Genomic DNA, 19,627 nt, shown 5'->3' with positions numbered 1-19,627 from the left:
GTCCAGTGTCCCCCAAATCCAGGGCTCAAACGTCTTTAATCTATCAAAAAGTCTTCTCCAGGACTATAGTCCACCAACACTTGGCCATGGGGCTCCACGAAGAAGGTTCTATGGCTGGAGCACCACGACCTCCCCCAATACTCCTCTAAGAACATAAGCTGGTCCATATGGGCACCTACTGAAGCTCGGACCCTTCGGGATGAATTGAGAAGCCCCGACAATGCAGGAACGTGTGAACAGTTTGGGAGGAGACGACATCATGACTTATAGAAGAGAAGATGTGAAACCCTGGAGAAGAAACTTCAGGTTTTTATTGTATATTTATTACGTTACATAAAAATGTGTTTTAGTAGAGTTAGTATTAACAGGGTGTTGTCATCTCCGACCCATCCCGCAGGACGAGGATACGGGGTCATCTCAGGTAACTCGTATATACATCAAGAGGCAAAAGTACAGTACAATAGAAACCATTCACCGGGATCGTCCCCCTGAAGAAGCTAAAAACCTTCAACTGACGGGCGATTCCTTCTACGATGGTCAAGAGTTCAAGTTTCACCGTCCACCTCATGGGTGATAAAGTCCTACAACCCGAGCGTCTCTATCACAACCCGAGCGTCTCTATCACAGCCCGAGCGTCTCTATCACAGCCCGAGCGTCTCTATCACAACCTGAGCGTCTCTATCACAGCCCGAGATTCTCTAACACAGCCCGAACGTCTCTATCACTACTTCAGCATCTAATCTAGTAAGAGCCTGGACCTACTACAGGAGGTGTCTCCTTAATGGAACATTGAAGGATCACACGTGATCTTGGTGAACATCCAGAAAACATCACGTAGGGTTATAGTCCAGACGGCTTTTCTTCTAGATGTCTGACCAGTCCATGGAACCAGGTTTGATCCTCTCTCCAAGTTATTTCTTCTGCATGTGGATTTTGTTATGTCTACTGAGGTGCGAGGAAAGTCTGAACCTCTTCCTGCACAAAGAACACTCGTAGGGTTTCTCTCCAGTGTGGATTCTCCGATGGGCCGCCCGCTTCGACTGGCTTATAAAACATTTTCCACATTCTAGACAAGCAAATGGCTTTTCCCCTGTGTGACTTCGCTGGTGTATCACTAGGGAAGACTTGTGCCGTAGACATCTCCCACATTCAGAACATATGTAGAGCTTGACCTCCTTGTCCATTATCTGGTGAGTTCTCTTATGTGTGACTAAGGAGGCCCTGTCCATGAAACACATCCCACAATAAGAACATAGGTGTTCCTTTTCTTCTTTGTGGATCTTTTTGTGTTTAAGCAGCGTTGACTTCCCTGCAAAACATTTTCCACATTCAGAACATAGATAAGGTTTCTCCCCTGTGTGAATTCTTAGATGCTCTGTCAACGATGCCTTCATGCTGAAACATTTTTCACATTCGCTGCATTTATAAGGTCTCTCTCCGGTGTGGATTCTCCAATGGGAAACAAGCTCAGCGTTTGACGATAAGCCTTTCCCACATTCGGAACATTCAAATAGCTTCTCTCCTGTGTGAGTCCTTAGATGCTTCACAAGTTGAGCATTGATGGCAAAAGATTTGCCACATTCAGAACATCTGAATGGTCTCTCCCCTGTATGAGATCTTTGATGGATGACAAGTAAAGAATTGCTCGAAAAACACTTCCCGCATTCAGAACACTCATGGATTTTCTCTTTCTTGGTCTCGGAAGTTTCTGGAAAGTCATTGAACTGATCACATTCAGACTTGACATAGAGATGTTCTCTCGAATGAATCAACTTGTGTTCAGAGAGTGAGGACTTGTAAGCAAACAGTTGTCCACATTCCAAACACTCGTGCGGTTTCTCTCCGGTGTGCGCCATCAGATGGGCGCGAAGCGACGGTCTATCCATACAGTCTATTCCACATTCAGAGCATAGAAAACTGTTTGCTGCTGTGTGAATTTTTTGATGGTTGACTAACTTCACCTTGTCCGGAAACTGTTTCCCACATTCGTAACAGCAGTAGCCCTTCTCTGCCACGTGCGTTTTTTGGTGCCGGATCAACTTCCAATTTTCGAGGAATCTTTTGTCACATTGTGAACATGCGTAAGGTTTCTCCCCCGTGTGAGACTTTATATGGCGCACTAACTTTCCCTTCTCAAGGAATTGTTTACCACATTCCGGGCACTGGAAGGGTAGCTTGTTGTAGTGAAATTTCCCCTGATGCCCCATATTGTTCTTCTCAGGGAAGTTGTAGGACTTGGGTCTGCAGTGCGATCTCTGATGGACGACAAGCTGAGTGCTGTTTAGAAAATATTTCCCACACTCAGTACATTCGTACAGGGCCTCACCCATAGGAGCTCTTTGATATTTGGGAAACTGGTTGTAGCCGTGTTTGGCCAACTCTTCGAATGAGATCGAGTCGATGCCTATCTGGTTAGAAAGATATTGCTGCATTATCTCGGAGGGGATATAGATCTCGTTGCTGAGGTTCTCTCCTTCTTCCCATGAGACCAGCTCTTCCTTAATATGACCAGATGGATATTCAATGTCATCCGTGGGTATATAAATAGTGTTGTCCTCATCCCAAGACGATTCCTCCTTTATATGGATAGATGGATAAGTATTGACCTGGACATCTACAAGACTTCCCTCAAGACTTGAAATGGATTCTTCCATACTAGACGCGTGCTGTGTGCGACGTGCGTGTACATGAATATCGTCCTCTATGATCTGTACATCTGGGTCCTTTTCGAGGACAGTAGACCGATAGACTTCTGCATCTTCAATGGATATACAACTGGTGTCATCTACATGTTCTCTATCGGGGAGACATTTGTCCTTCATGGACGTTGTTTTACTCATCGGATTCGGTCTGAGGGATCTGACCGGCTTCTTTATGGACTCTGGAGACGGGGACAAAGTTTTCTCAGGAACATCTAAAGGAGAGAAAGAATTAGATTGTTATGGTCTACACTCCGGGAAAACAAAACCAACATCTTTATAGCTGCCACATCACAAAAGTATTTTAGCAGAAACCTGGACTAGTTGAGGTCGGCAGCAATCTCTCCTGACCGCCTCACCGCACACACAAACACTCGCACACTCAGGCACGCGTACAGGGGAGTGATGAACAAGCAACTTCAAGACTTCTCTGGTGGTGGATTATCTCCCCAAAAACTAAAAGATCAGGCATGTTGAAATCCATATGGCCAAGTAACAAAACCTTCATATACAGTATGCTGGTATAAGAAAAAAAGAGACCGGAGGGGGCGTCTCGTGTGATACAGTTTGGTAATAGGAAAGATAAGAGATGGGGCGTCTAACCCCTATGTAGTGGCTGCTCACCTTGGAGCAAGTAAAAACTTGCGTATCAGCCAACAGATGGGGTTACAATATAACCGAAAATGCTGCAGAAAAGAAAGAACCAATCCTGGATGAAGACTTGTAGTGAATGGAGAAAAAGACCTTGGAGAGGCGCTGCTGGTTCCAAAGCACTGGAGGTTTTATAATGAATGGATAAACCAAATAAAAGGAGATTACGTGTTTCGGGGGAGCCACCCCTTCTTCAGTTCAGTAGAAGGGGGTGGCTCCCCCGAAACGCGTAATTTCCTTTTATTTGTTTTATCCATTCATAATAAACCCTCCAGTGTTTTGTACACCTGCATCTCTGGCTTTGGTTTATTACATCCAATTTGGAACCAGCAGCGCCTCTCCAAGGTCTTTTTCTCCGTTCACAACAAGAGTTAATATACAGAAGACCAAAGGCCGGTTGTGCCGTAATTGGCGAGTCCAGCAGACATTCATCTAACGTGTATGGACAACTTACAGAAAAAAAAAAAAACTATGGTCATCAGATTTGGGTTATGAACAATTTTACTTTGTATTGACATGAATCATTTTACCACAAAATCTTGGGCAAAAAATAAAATAAAATGTATTTCTGGGGCAAATTTGAAATAAAAACCTGCCATTTTGTAAATTTTGGGGGCTTCCAATTCTACGCTGTGCACTTTTTGGCAAAATATGACACCTTATATTTATTATGTTGGGCCATATGATTAAAAGGATACGGTCTCTGCAGGACATTTACTGAGTGATGTTTTTACACTGTTATATATATTTATGTACAAAATGTTATCATTTTATTTGTTTTATACTGTTTTCCTTTTGGCCATACTGTTGTAATCGCCTTGTTTATTGTATTGTAAAAATTCTTGAAAAATTCAATAAAAACCATTTGAACCTAAAATGATACCAAACATATAGGTTTGATTTTGTTTTACTTTGAAAAAATAATATATAACGTTATTATTTTTCCATATACACTGCTGTATGAGGCTCATTTCTTGCAGCGTGATCTGAAGTTTTTATCTGTACCATTTTTGTTTTGCTGGGATTTTTGATCGCTTTTTAGACATTTTTTAGGGTATACAATACAAAAAATAGACAATTCTGGACTTTGGTATTTTTTTACGTTTACGCCATTGACCGTCCGGTTAAAGTAACTTTACATTTTTATAGTTCGGACATTTACGCACGCAGCGATACCACATATGTTTATTTATTTTTTTATGTGAAAAGGGGGCAATTCAAACTTTTATTAGGGAAAGGGTTTTATTCACTTATTTTTTTTAACACTTTTTTTAATCACTATTTTTTTAATACTATTGTTTAGTCCCCATAGGGTTCTATTACATATAATCATTAGATTGCATACACTGTTCAATGTTATGCCATAGCATAGATCAGTGTGTTATTGGTGCTCTGCTGCTTCAGCCTGCCATAGCTGATTGGAGCATCAAGGGACAGATGAGACGGCAGGGAGGCATGTAAGGGCCCTCCTGCCCTCCTCTCAGCTGATCAGGACACTGCGGTTTCACGGTGTGAGGTGAAAAAAAATCAAACCCGTGAAAAAGAATCGGACCACTCCTCCCCTTCGCTCTCCGAAGTTTGCCGAAGCTAGAGCGGGGAGGAGCGAGGGCAAAGCCATGGCTCTGCCCTCGCTCCTCCCCGCTCTGCCCTCGCTCCTCCCCGCTCTGCCCTCGCTCCTCCCCGCTCTGCCCTCGCTCCTCCCCGCTCTGCCCTCGCTCCTCCCCGCTCTGCCCTCGCTCCTCCCCGCTCTGCCCTCGCTCCTCCCCGCTCTGCCCTCGCTCCTCCCCGCTCTGCCCTCGCTCCTCCCCGCTCTGCCCTCGCTCCTCCCCGCTCTGCCCTCGCTCCTCCCCGCTCTGCCCTCGCTCCTCCCCGCTCTGCCCTCGCTGCTCCCCGCTCTAGCTTCGGCAAACTTCGGAGAGCGAAGGGGAGGAGTCGTCCAATTTTTTCACGGGTTTGATTTGTTCACCTCACAACGGCACGGCTGAGCGGTTGGGATGTGTTTTTAACATTTTGGATGCCGCAATCAACTTTGATTGTTACGTTTAAAGCGCAACTGTCATCAAATCTGGGCCATATAACCTACACACAGCCTCTGTACTGTGCACATTGTGTATTAGGCAGTGTTTTTACCTTCTGTCTGCCGTCCTTTATTACCCAAAAAACTGTTTTGAAGGAAGCCGCACACAGTCGGATAGGCGTGGTGCGAGGACACACAGTCGGATAGGCGTGGTGCGAGGACACACAGTCGGATAGGCGTGGACACACAGGTCCCAGTGCATGCGCCCCTTCGCTTATTCCCCGTGCGCGCCGCGTCGTGTCGTCATGGCAAGCGCTCGCTCCCGCCGCCCACCTCCTCAGTGCACATGCCCAGTGACAATAGAAGCAACAGAGCGCGCGTCTCCAGTCACCGGCACAGCAAGAAAGAAGAGGATAGCGGGCAGTATTAGATATTCAGTAATAATAAAGGGGCACATCTGAATAAAGTTTTTTTGATCAGCAGAGCATGACGACACGTCGCGGTGCGCATGGGAAATAAGCAAAGGGGCGGATGTGCCAGAACCTGTGTGTCAATCACACAGAGGTCCCAGCGCTGCCGTGCAGGGGATAGGCGTGGCGGCGGTGAGGCATTGAGAACCTCGTGCCACGTCGATCCGACTGTGTGCGGCTTCCATCAAAACTGTTTTGTGGGGTAATAAAGGACGGAAGACAAAAAGGTAAAAACACTTTGTGCACAGTACAGAGGCTGCGTGTAGGTTATATGGCCCAGATTTGATGACAGAACGTTCTGTTCCAAACGCTGGGTGTGGGCTGCGTGGGTCGTGACATCATCCCACACCCCCTCAATGCAAGTCTATGGGAGGGGGCGTGGGTGACGTCATGACACCCGCAGCACGCACCCAGCATTCGGAACTAAATGTTCCAAACACTGGGGCAGTAGAGTACCCCTTTAAGGGGTTGATGCTGGGCATCACCATGATCAGTGATGTCTGGCATTAGCCCCGGTCACCCCGCTATGACGTGGGCTCAGCTCTTGAGTGGGCGTCATAGAAGGAAGACAAGGATGTACAGGTACGCCCTTCGTCCCCACGAGGATACTGGGGAACAACATTTATATATAAGAATGACAATTCCTACACTAAAACTTAACTTATATTCTAACTAACTAGGCTGGACATCAGGTTTAGGCTAGGCTTCCACACAGGTATTTTTCTGGTATTTTTTGGAATGTTGTTTTTAAGCCAAAGTCAAAAGTTTACGGGGGAGATTTATCAAAACCCGTCCAGAGGAAAAGTTGCTGAGTTGCTCATAGCAACCAATCAGATCGCTTCTTTCCTTTTGGAAAAGGCCTCCGAAAAATGAAAGCAGTGATCTGATTGGTTGCTATGGGCAACTCAGCAACTTTTCCTCTGGACAGGATTTGATAAATCTCTCCCTACGTCCATCTTTTATATTTCCCATTCGTCTTAACCTGTTAAGGACGAAGGGCGTACCTGTACACCCTCTGCCCTTTCCTACAATATAACGCGGGGTCACGGGCACCTAACAACAGCCGGGACTCATGGCTAATACTGGACATCACTGATCGCGATGATGTAACAGTATTAACCCCTTTGATGTGACGGTCAAAGTTGATCGCCGTGGCTAAAATGTAAAAAAATGCTTCCCGGCAGCTCAGTCGGGCTGATCAGGACCAACACGGTGAAACCGCGGTATCCTGATCAGCTGAGGACACACGAGGAGGGTCCCTATATTCCTCCTCAGCATCCAATCGGCGATCTGAGATCCAGGCTGGAGCAATCGAGCATTGAAAACACCGATCAATGCAATGCTATGGCACAGAACAGTGTATGCAATCAATGTTATAGTCCCCTATGGGGGGGTATACAAGTGTAAAAAAAAAAAGTGTAAAAAAAAAAGTGTAAAAAAAAAAGTGTAAAAAAAAAAGTTAATAAATGTGATTTAACCCCTTCCCTAATAAAAAGTTTGAATCACCCCCCTCTTTCCATTTAAAAAAAACAAACAAAAAAAAACCAACTATGTAAAGAAATATAAACATATGTGGTATCGCCGCATGCGTAAATGTCCAAACTATAAAAATATATAGTTAATTAAACCACACGGTCAATGGTGTACGCGCCACAAAATTCCAAAGTCCAACATAGCGTATTTTTGGTCACTTTTTATACCAGAAAAGATGAATAAAAGGCAATCAAAAAGAAAATCAAAACAAAAATGGTACCGCTAAAAACTTCACATCACTGCGCAAAAAATGAGCCCTCATACCGGCCAGTATGCAGAAAAATAAAAAAGTTATAGGGGTCAGAAGATGACAATTTTAAACATTAATTTTCCTGCATGTAGTTATGATTTTTCTCAGAAGTGCGACAAAATCACCTATAAAAGTCGGGGATCATTGTAACCGTATAGACCTACAGAATAAAGAGAAGGGGTCATTTATACCGAAATATGCACTGCGTAGAAACGGAAGCCCCCAAAAGTTACAAAATGGCTTTTTTTTTTTAATTCAATTTTGTCCCACAAATATTTTTTGGGTGGTTTCGCTGTAGAATTTTTGGTAAAATTATGTCATTACAAAGTAGAATTGGTGGCGCCAAATATAAGCCCTCATAGGGTCTGCAGGTGCAGAATTGAAAGGGTTATGATTTTTAAAATGTAAGTAGGAAAAAATGAAAGTGGAAAGATGCTCAGTCCTGAAAGGGTTAAATACACTTCTGGCTCAAAAACTGCAGTGAAAGCCAGGGCCGGACTGGCCTACCAGGATACTGGGAAAATTCCCAGTAGGCCGACTGCCTGAGGACAGAATACCTGACACACATTCAGGATCAGTGACTGTGACACAATGGGGGAGACTATAGAGTCCGTAATACAAGGTGTACAGACAGGACACTCACCGCAGCCTCATACACCGGTCCTGGGACCGACAGCGGACACAATGGGGGAGACTATAGAGTCCGTAATACAAGGCGTACAGACAGGACACTCACCGCAGCATCATACACCGGTCCTGGGACCGACAGCGGACACAATGGGGGAGACTATAGAGTCCGTAATACAAGGTGTACAGACAGGACACTCACCGCAGCATCATACACCGGTCCTGGGACCGACAGCGGACACAATGGGGGAGACTATAGAGTCCGTAATACAAGGCGTACAGACAGGACACTCACCGCAGCATCATACACCGGTCCTGGGACCGACAGCGGACACAATGGGGGAGACTATAGAGTCCGTAATACAAGGTGTACAGACAGGACACTCACCGCAGCCTCATACACCGGTCCTGGGACCGACAGCGGACACAATGGGGGAGACTATAGAGTCCGTAATACAAGGTGTACAGACAGGACACTCACCGCAGCATCATACACCGGTCCTGGGACCGACAGCGGACACAATGGGGGAGACTATAGAGTCCGTAATACAAGGCGTACAGACAGGACACTCACCGCAGCATCATACACCGGTCCTGGGACCGACAGCGGACACAATGGGGGAGACTATAGAGTCCGTAATACAAGGTGTACAGACAGAACACTCACCGCAGCCTCATACACCGGTCCTGGGACCGACAGCGGACACAATGGGGGAGACTATAGAGTCCGTAATACAAGGTGTACAGACAGGACACTCACCGCAGCATCATACACCGGTCCTGGGACCGACAGCGGACACAATGGGGGAGACTATAGAGTCCGTAATACAAGGTGTACAGACAGGACACTCACCGCAGCCTCATACACCGGTCCTGGGACCGACAGCGGACACAATGGGGGAGACTATAGAGTCCGTAATACAAGGTGTACAGACAGGACACTCACCGCAGCCTCATACACCGGTCCTGGGACCGACAGCGGACACAATGGGGGAGACTATAGAGTCCATAATACAAGGTGTACAGACAGGACACTCACCGCAGCCTCATACACCGGTCCTGGGACCGACAGCGGACACAATGGGGGAGACTATAGAGTCCGTAATACAAGGTGTACAGACAGGACACTCACCGCAGCATCATACACCGGTCCTGGGACCGACAGAGGACACAATGGGGGAGACTATAGAGTCCGTAATACAAGGTGTACAGACAGGACACTCACCGCAGCATCATACACCGGTCCTGGGACCGACAGCGGACACAATGGGGGAGACTATAGAGTCCGTAATACAAGGCGTACAGACAGGACACTCACCGCAGCATCATACACCGGTCCTGGGACCGACAGCGGACACAATGGGGGAGACTATAGAGTCCGTAATACAAGGTGTACAGACAGGACACTCACCGCAGCATCATACACCGGTCCTGGGACCGACAGCGGACACAATGGGGGAGACTATAGAGTCCGTAATACAAGGTGTACAGACAGGACACTCACCGCAGCATCATACACCGGTCCTGGGACCGACAGCGGACACAATGGGGGAGACTATAGAGTCCGTAATACAAGGTGTACAGACAGGACACTCACCGCAGCCTCATACACCGGTCCTGGGACCGACAGCGGACACAATGGGGGAGACTATAGAGTCCGTAATACAAGGTGTACAGACAGGACACTCACCGCAGCCTCATACACCGGTCCTGGGACAGACAGCGGACACAATGGGGGAGACTATAGAGTCCGTAATACAAGGTGTACAGACAGGACACTCACCGCAGCATCATACACCGGTCCTGGGACCGACAGCGGACACAATGGGGGAGACTATAGAGTCAGTAATACAAGGTGTACAGACAGGACACTCACCGCAGCCTCATACACCGGTCCTGGGACCGACAGCGGACACAACGGGGGAGACTATAGAGTCCGTAATACAAGGTGTACAGACAGGACACTCACCGCAGCCTCATACACCGGTCCTGGGACCGACAGCGGACACAATGGGGGAGACTATAGAGTCCGTAATACAAGGTGTACAGACAGGACACTCACCGCAGCCTCATACACCGGTCCTGGGACCGACAGCGGACACAATGGGGGAGACTATAGAGTCCGTAATACAAGGCGTACAGACAGGACACTCACCGCAGCATCATACACCAGTCCTGGGACCGACAGCGGACACAATGGGGGAGACTATAGAGTCCGTAATACAAGGCGTACAGACAGGACACTCACCGCAGCATCATACACCGGTCCTGGGACCGACAGCGGACACAATGGGGGAGACTATAGAGTCCGTAATACAAGGCGTACAGACAGGACACTCACCGCAGCCTCATACACCGGTCCTGGGACCGACAGCGGACACAATGGGGGAGACTATAGAGTCCGTAATACAAGGCGTACAGACAGGACACTCACCGCAGCATCATACACCGGTCCTGGGACCGACAGCGGACACAATGGGGGAGACTATAGAGTCCGTAATACAAGGTGTACAGACAGGACACTCACCGCAGCATCATACACCGGTCCTGGGACCGACAGCGGACACAATGGGGGAGACTATAGAGTCCGTAATACAAGGTGTACAGACAGGACACTCACCGCAGCATCATACACCGGTCCTGGGACCGACAGCGGACACAATGGGGGAGACTATAGAGTCCGTAATACAAGGTGTACAGACAGGACACTCACCGCAGCCTCATACACCGGTCCTGGGACCGACAGCGGACACAATGGGGGAGACTATAGAGTCCGTAATACAAGGTGTACAGACAGGACACTCACCGCAGCCTCATACACCGGTCCTGGGACAGACAGCGGACACAATGGGGGAGACTATAGAGTCCGTAATACAAGGTGTACAGACAGGACACTCACCGCAGCATCATACACCGGTCCTGGGACCGACAGCGGACACAATGGGGGAGACTATAGAGTCCGTAATACAAGGTGTACAGACAGGACACTCACCGCAGCCTCATACACCGGTCCTGGGACCGACAGCGGACACAACGGGGGAGACTATAGAGTCCGTAATACAAGGTGTACAGACAGGACACTCACCGCAGCCTCATACACCGGTCCTGGGACCGACAGCGGACACAATGGGGGAGACTATAGAGTCCGTAATACAAGGTGTACAGACAGGACACTCACCGCAGCCTCATACACCGGTCCTGGGACCGACAGCGGACACAATGGGGGAGACTATAGAGTCCGTAATACAAGGTGTACAGACAGGACACTCACCGCAGCCTCATACACCGGTCCTGGGACCGACAGCGGACACAATGGGGGAGACTATAGAGTCCGTAATACAAGGTGTACAGACAGGACACTCACCGCAGCATCATACACCGGTCCTGGGACCGACAGCGGACACAATGGGGGAGACTATAGAGTCCGTAATACAAGGCGTACAGACAGGACACTCACCGCAGCATCATACACCGGTCCTGGGACCGACAGCGGACACAATGGGGGAGACTATAGAGTCCGTAATACAAGGCGTACAGACAGGACACTCACCGCAGCATCATACACCGGTCCTGGGACCGACAGCGGACACAATGGGGGAGACTATAGAGTCCGTAATACAAGGTGTACAGACAGGACACTCACCGCAGCCTCATACACCGGTCCTGGGACCGACAGCGGACACAATGGGGGAGACTATAGAGTCCGTAATACAAGGTGTACAGACAGGACACTCACCGCAGCCTCATACACCGGTCCTGGGACCGACAGCGGACACAATGGGGGAGACTATAGAGTCCGTAATACAAGGTGTACAGACAGGACACTCACCGCAGCATCATACACCGGTCCTGGGACCGACAGCGGACACAATGGGGGAGACTATAGAGTCCGTAATACAAGGCGTACAGACAGGACACTCACCGCAGCCTCATACACCGGTCCTGGGACCGACAGCGGACACAATGGGGGAGACTATAGAGTCCGTAATACAAGGCGTACAGACAGGACACTCACCGCAGCATCATACACCGGTCCTGGGACCGACAGCGGACACAACGGGGGAGATTTATCAAAACCTGTGCAGGGGAAATGTTGCTGAGTTGCTCATAGCAACCAATCAGATCGCTTTATCACTTTCTTTTCTGAAAAGGCCTCTGAAAATGAAGGCAGTGATCTGATTGGTTGTTATGGACAACTCAGCAACTTTTCCTCTGGACGGGTTTTCATAAATCTCCCCCAGTGAGTGGAGGATACAGAGTCCTCCTTCCTTCCTCCTCCTCCTCCTTTCTTCCTCCTCCTCCCTCCTCCTCCTTTCTTCCTTCTCCTTTCTTCCTCCTCCTTCCTACTCTTAAGAGTCTTAAAGATGCCGAAGCCACCACAGTCACCAGTCCAGGTCCTTACATCACAGCGAGTATAAGACCTGTCCAGACCTGGTCACCGACTCTGCACCGTGGTCTTATGAGTCCATTATTCTAACACCCAACATACATTATATAGAGTAACAATCCAAGACAGAGATTATTCTCCTCTTACCTGGTGATGTGAGGGGCCGGGGGTCCTCCATAATGTCCAGGTACAGATCCTTGTGTCCTTCTACATACTCCCACTCCTCCATGGAGAAATAGACCGCCACATCCTGACACCTTATAGGAACCTGACACACAATGATACCGTCATCACCAGACCCCTCCATTACTGTATAATGTCCCAGCAGTGTCACCTCTCTAATCATCACCAGACCCCTCCATTACTGTATAATATCCCAGCAGTGTCACCTCTCTAATCATCACCAGACCCCTCCATTACTGTATAATGTCCCAGCAGTGTCACCTCTCCAGTCATCACCAGACCCCTCCATTATTGTATAATGTCCCAGCAGTGTCACCTCTCTAATCATCACCAGACCCCTCCATTACTATATAATGTCCCAGCAGTGTCACCTCTCCAGTCATCACCAGACCCCTCCATTATTGTATAATGTCCCAGCAGTGTCACCTCTCTAATCATCACCAGACCCCTCCATTACTATATAATGTCCCAGCAGTGTCACCTCTCCAGTCATCACCAGACCCCTCCATTACTGTATAATGTCCCAGCAGTGTCACCTCTCTAATCATCACCAGACCCCTCCATTACTATATAATGTCCCAGCAGTGTCACCTCTCCAGTCATCACCAGACCCCTCCATTACTGTATAATGTCCCAGCAGTGTCACCTCTCCAGTCATCACCAGACCCCTCCATTACTGTATAATGTCCCAGCAGTGTCACCTCTCTAATCATCACCAGACCCCTCCATTACTGTATAATGTCCCAGCAGTGTCACCTCTCTAATCATCACCAGACCCCTCCATTACTATATAATGTCCCAGCAGTGTCACCTCTCTAATCATCACCAGACCCCTCCATTACTGTATAATGTCCCAGCAGTGTCACCTCTCCAGTCATCACCAGACCCCTCCATTACTGTATAATGTCCCAGCAGTGTCACCTCTCCAGTTATCACCAGACCCCTCCATTACTGTATAATGTCCCAGCAGGGTCACCTCTCTAATCATCACCAGACCCCTCCATTACTGTATAATGTCCAGCAGTGTCACCTCTCTAATCATCACCAGACCCCTCCATTACGGTATAATGTCCCAGCAGTGTCACCTCTCTAATCATCACCAGACCCCTCCATTACTGTATAATGTCCAGCAGTGTCACCTCTCCAGTCATCACCAGACCCCTCCATTACTGTACAATGTCCCAGCAGTGTCACCTCTCTTATCATCACCAGACCCCTCCATTACTGTATGATGTCCCAGCAGTGTCACTTCTCCAGTCATCACCAGACCCCTCCATTACTGTATAATGTCCCAGCAGTGTCACCTCTCCAGTCATCACCAGACCCCTCCATTACTGTATAATGTCCCAGCAGTGTCACCTCTCTAATCATCACCAGACTCCTCCATTACTATATAATGTCCCATCAGTGTCACCTCTCCAGTCATCACCAGACCCCTCCATTACTGTATAATGTCCCAGCAGTGTCACCTCTCCAGTCATCACCAGACCCCTCCATTACTGTATAATGTCCCAGCAGTGTCACCTCTCCAGTCATCACCGGACTCCTCCATTACTGTATAATGTCCCAGCAGTGTCACCTCTCCAGTCATCACCGGACTCCTCCATTACTGTATAATGTCCCAGCAGTGTCACCTCTCATCGCCAGACCCCTCCATTACTGTATAATGTCCCAGCAGTGTCACCTCTCCAGTCATCACCAGACCCCTCCATTACTGTATAATGTCCCAGCAGTGTCACCTCTCCAGTCATCACCAGACCCCTCCATTACTGTATAATGTCCCAGCAGTGTCACCTCTCATCACCAGACCCCTCCATTACTGTATAATGTCCCAGCAGTGTCATCTCTCCAGTCATCATCAGACCCCTCCATTACTGTATAATGTCCAGCAGTGTCACCTCTCCAGTCATCACCAGACCCCTCCATTACTGTATAATGTCCCAGCAGTGTCACCTCTCTAATCATCACCAGACCCCTCCATTACTGTATAATGTCCAGCAGTGTCACCTCTCCAGTCATCACCAGACCCCTCCATTACTGTATAATGTCCCAGCAGTGTCACCTCTCTAATCATCACCAGACCCCTCCATTACTGTATAATGTCCAGCAGTGTCACCTCTCCAGTCATCACCAGACCCCTCCATTACTGTATAATGTCCCAGCAGTGTCACCTCTCCAGTCATCACCAGACCCCTCCATTACTGTATAATGTCCCAGCAGTGTCACCTCTCATCACCAGACCCCTCCATTACTGTATAATGTCCCAGCAGTGTCACCTCTCCAGTCATCACCAGACCCCTCCATTACTGTATAATGTCCCAGCAGTGTCACCTCTCCAGTCATCACCAGACCCCTCCATTACTGTATAATGTCCCCGCAGTGTCACCTCTCTAATCATCACCAGACCCCTCCATTACTGTATAATGTCCCAGCAGGGTCACCTCTCCAGTCATCACCAGACCCCTCCATTACTGTATTATGTCCCAGCAGTGTCACCTCTCTAATCCTCACCAGACCCCTCCATTACTGTATAATGTCCCCGCAGTGTCACCTCTCTAATCATCACCAGACCCCTCCATTACTGTATAATGTCCCAGCAGGGTCACCTCTCCAGTCAGCAGCTCGAGGATCTTGTTGGTGAGATCCAGCAGGATCTTTTGCTCATTGTTTCTCCTATGCGAGTTCGGTGGAGGCTTCTTCATGGGGCTGCTCCGTACTCCTAACACACAGGGACGAGTACTGCGGGTCACATGTTCACCGGATTTCTTCTTCACTACGGTGCAGTCCTACGGTTGGAGAGACACGTATGACTACATACATCGGAGTTGTGACGAGATCCGTAAAAAATGCCAATTCCCAGAATCCCTCACCTCTCCAGTCAGGAAGCAGATCATCTCCAGGGTGAGGTGTAAGATCTTGGTGGCCATCTCATCCTCATGTTCATCCATCATCCGCGGTCGGTCAGACTGTACGAGAGAATGCACTGGTCAGAGGAGTAAGATGAAGCTCCTGGGCCCCTAAAACAAATATGTAACCCCCACCACGTGTCATTTGGGCTCCAGGCCGGTGGTGGGGGGACTGTCACCTCTGCACCCCCTTTACCTACTGTCCTAAAAAGTGTCAGGACCAAAATACATGATACAGAACTTCACACTGGACCGGATCTCCACTATGAGGAGGCTTCTCCATATTTCCACCCTAGACCCACGAGAACACCAGTGGTAACCCCTATCCCCCGAGAACACCAGTGGTAACCCCTAGCCCCCCGAGGACACTGCAGGTAACCCCTATCCCCCGAGGACACTGCAGGTAACCCCTAGCCCCCCGAGGACACTGCAGGTAACCCCTAGCCCCCCGAGGACACTGCAGGTAACCCCTATCCCCCGAGGACACTGCAGGTAACCCCTAGCCCCCCGAGGACACTGCAGGTAACCCCCTATCCCCCCCGAGGACACTGCAGGTAACCCCCTATCCCCCCCGAGGACACTGCAGGTCACCCCTAGCCCCCCGAGGACACTGCCGGTCACCCCTAGCCCCCCGAGGACACTGCCGGTCACCCCTAGCCCCCCCGAGGACACTGCCGGTAACCCCCTAGCCCCCCCGAGGACACTGCCGGTAACCCCCTAGCCCCCCCGAGGACACTGCCGGTAACCCCCTAGCCCCCCCGAGGACACTGCCGGTAACCCCCTAGCCCCCCGAGGACACTGCCGGTAACCCCTAGCCCCCCGAGGACACTGCAGGTAACCCCTAGCCCCCCGAGGACACTGCCGGTAACCCCTAGTTCCCCGAGGACACTGCAGGTAACCCCTAGCCCCCCGAGGACACTGCAGGTAACCCCTAGCCCCCCCGAGGACACTGCAGGTAACCCCTAGCCCCCCGAGGACACTGCCGGTAACCCCTAGCCCCCCGAGGACACTGCCGGTAACCCCTAGCCCCCCGAGGACACTGCAGGTAGCCCCTAGCCCCCCGAGGACACTGCAGGTAGCCCCTAGCCCCCCCAAGGACACTGCAGGTAACCCCTAGCCCCCCGAGGACACTGCAGGTAACCCCTAGCCCCCCGAGGACACTGCAGGTAACCCCTAGCCCCCCCCCCCCCCCGAGGACACTGCAGTGTAACCCCTAGCCCCCCCGAGGACACTGCAGGTAACCCCTAGCCCCCCGAGGACACTGCAGGTAACCCCTAGCCCCCCGAGGACACTGCAGGTAACCCCTAGCCCCCCGAGGACACTGCAGGTAACCCCTAGCCCCCCGAGGACACTGCCGGTAACCCCTAGCCCCCCGAGGACACTGCCGGTAACCCTTAGCCCCCCGAGGACACTGCCGGTAACCCTTAGCCCCCCGAGGACACTGCCGGTCACCCCTAGCCCCCCGAGGACACTGCCGGTCACCCCTAGCCCCCCCCGAGGACACTGCCGGTAACCCCTAGCCCCCCCCGAGGACACTGCCGGTAACCCCTAGCCCCCCCCGAGGACACTGCCGGTAACCCCTAGCCCCCCGAGGACACTGCAGGTAACCCCTAGCCCCCCGAGGACACTGCAGGTAACCCCTAGCCCCCCGAGGACACTGCAGGTAACCCCTAGCCCACCGAGGACACTGCAGGTAACCCCTAGCCCCCCCCGAGGACACTGCCGGTAACCCCTAGCCCCCCGAGGACACTGCCGGTAACCCCTAGCCCCCCCGAGGACACTGCAGGTAACCCCTAGCCCCCCGAGGACACTGCAGGTAACCCCTAGCCCCCCGAGGACACTGCAGGTAACCCCTAGCCCCCCGAGGACACTGCAGGTAACCCCTAGCCCCCCGAGGACACTGCAGGTAGCCCCTAGCCCCCCGAGGACACTGCAGGTAGCCCCTAGCCCCCCGAGGACACTGCAGGTAACCCCTAGCCCCCCGAGGACACTGCAGGTAACCCCTAGCCCCCCGAGGACACTGCAGATAACCCCTAGCCCCCCCGAGGACACTGCAGGTAACCCCTAGCCCCCCGAGGACACTGCCGGTAACCCCTAGCCCCCAGAGGACACTGCAGGTAACCCCTAGCCCCCCAGAGGACACTGCAGGTAACCCCTAGCCCCCCGAGGACACTGCAGGTAACCCCTAGCCCCCCGAGGACACTGCAGGTAACCCCTAGCCCCCCGAGGACACTGCAGGTAACCCCTAGCCCCCCGAGGACACTGCAGGTAACCCCTAGCCCCCCGAGGACACTGCAGGTAACCCCTAGCCCCCCGAGGACACTGCAGGTAACCCCTAGCCCCCCGAGGACACTGCAGGTAACCCCTAGCCCCCATGCAGACTTGATTACACTTACAGGGGGGACACATTTTGGCTGCAGTTTCAGCATTTACCTACAAGCATCGATAACGTATCATGTGCACATCTATAATCCTGCCCGAACCGGCCAGGTGACCTGGAAATAATGCACAGACATCAATGGCTCCGCCTCCTTTATCAGACGCCCCCTGACCCCTGAGGACGCTGCAGGTAACACTGTGGACCGTAACACAGGGGTCTATGGGAATTTCATTGAATTGCTCCCAGATGATAGAGCTGCAGCGCGTCACTCCTCCATGTGGGGGCGCTCTGCTGGGGGGTCTCCCTAATATCATCTCCCCATCACCAGTATAGGGACCTCCTATCAATTATTTCTGAATTTTAGCATCATCACCGCCCGATCCTTCAATCAATGTAATAAATATGTGTCCCCCCTCCCCCTTATGGCCTCTTACCTGATATCCTGCAGACTATCGCACCTCCACCACCACAACAACAACCCCCAATCCCCCCCACAGCAGAAGTGTGGAGCAGGAAGCAGAGAGGATCCTGGGAGCCCCCGCACACTGTGGACAGACGCTGAGCCACAAGAAAATGGCCACCACTCCTCCGGCATCATGGTTCACAGACAATGAGGACGACATGTGATGATGTCATGTGACCGGTCACTTGGGTGGGCAGTGTGAGGGTGCTGGATGTAGTGGAGCTGTCGTGCTGGGTGCCATCTCGCGCAGCAGGGTTCATTGTGTTACATAGTTTGTAAGGTTGAAAATAATAATAATAATAAGACTAGTGGTCTCCAAACTGGGGCCCTCCAGATGTTGCAAAACTACAACTCTGATTAAGACCGACCTGTAGTCGTACGGCGCTGAGCTGTGTTTGTAACCAGAACCGTACGTACACAGTCGGCACTGCTATGCCGCACACGCAACAGAGCTCTCGTTGATGTAGCAGAGCTGAGTTTGTCACCGTGATTGTACCCACAGCGTATATCGTGCTGCGGCGTGCGTATTGAGCTGTGTTTACATTATGCAGCATGCAAGGTGTGTATGTCAGTGGTCTCCAAACTGTGGCCCTCCAGATGTTGCAAAACTACAACTCCCAACATGCCCGGACAACCAATGGCTGGGAGTTGTAGTTTTGCAACAGCTGGAGGCACCAAGATTGGGGAACAGTTGTTTGAGCATGCTGGGAGTTGTAGTTTTGTAACAGCTGGAGGCACCAGGGTTGGGGAACAGCTGTCTGAACATGCTGGGAATTGTAGTTTTGCAACAGCTGGAGGCACCAGTGTTGGGGAACAGCTGTCTGGGCATGCTGGGAGTTGTAGTTTTGCAACAGCTGGAGGCACCAGGGTTGGGGAACAGCTGTCTGGGCATGCTGGGAGTTGTAGTTTTTCAGCAGCTGGAGGCACCAGGGTTGGGGAACAGCTGTCTGAACATGCTGGGAGTTGTAGTTTTTCAGCAGCTGGAGGCACCAGGGTTGGGGAACAGCTGTCTGAACATGCTGGGAGTTGTAGTTTTTCAGCAGCTGGAGGCACCAGGGTTG

The 19,627-nt window shown here is 50.8% G+C and overlaps 1 protein-coding gene across 4 annotated transcripts; it reads right to left on the bottom strand.

Moving 5' to 3' along the window:
- Nucleotides 1–286: 286 nt before the first annotated feature.
- LOC130282611 (zinc finger protein 883-like) lies at nucleotides 287–18,698 on the bottom strand. Of its 4 annotated transcripts, XM_056531026.1 has the most exons (5): nucleotides 18,538–18,698; nucleotides 15,688–15,783; nucleotides 15,424–15,603; nucleotides 12,782–12,902; nucleotides 287–2,914 (listed from the first exon to the last, which is right to left on the bottom strand). In XM_056531026.1, the coding sequence occupies exons 2-5, from the start codon at nucleotides 15,766–15,768 to the stop codon at nucleotides 912–914; spliced, it is 2,385 nt and encodes a 794-aa protein (XP_056387001.1). In that variant the 5' UTR covers nucleotides 15,769–15,783; nucleotides 18,538–18,698; the 3' UTR covers nucleotides 287–911. The 4 variants fall into 4 exon arrangements, with proteins under 4 accessions (XP_056387001.1, XP_056387002.1, XP_056387003.1 ...); XM_056531027.1 differs by lacking the exons at nucleotides 12,782–12,902; nucleotides 15,424–15,603; nucleotides 15,688–15,783; nucleotides 18,538–18,698 and adding an exon at nucleotides 12,263–12,378; XM_056531028.1 differs by lacking the exons at nucleotides 12,782–12,902; nucleotides 15,424–15,603; nucleotides 15,688–15,783; nucleotides 18,538–18,698 and adding an exon at nucleotides 8,357–8,383.
- Between the last annotated feature and the right edge of the window lie 929 nt (nucleotides 18,699–19,627).

This window comes from Hyla sarda, chromosome 7, assembly GCF_029499605.1.
Source record: "Hyla sarda isolate aHylSar1 chromosome 7, aHylSar1.hap1, whole genome shotgun sequence".
NCBI classification, from domain to species: domain Eukaryota; kingdom Metazoa; phylum Chordata; class Amphibia; order Anura; family Hylidae; genus Hyla; species Hyla sarda.
The sequence above is the reverse complement of the archived record's forward strand: the minus strand, read 5'-3'. Positions and strand labels throughout refer to the sequence as shown.

Bases quoted from the DNA above. Each gene is read 5' to 3' on its own strand.
- LOC130282611 (XM_056531026.1), bottom strand. From the start codon at position 15,768: ATGATGGATGAACATGAGGATGAGATGGCCACCAAGATCTTACACCTC. The intron at 15,604-15,687 runs GTGAGGGATTCT...CTCCAACCGTAG, and splicing joins TCTGCTTCCTGACTGGAGAG to GACTGCACCGTAGTGAAGAA. The intron at 2,915-12,781 runs GTAAGAGGAGAA...TCTCTCCTTTAG, and splicing joins CCGGCCCCTCACATCACCAG to ATGTTCCTGAGAAAACTTTG.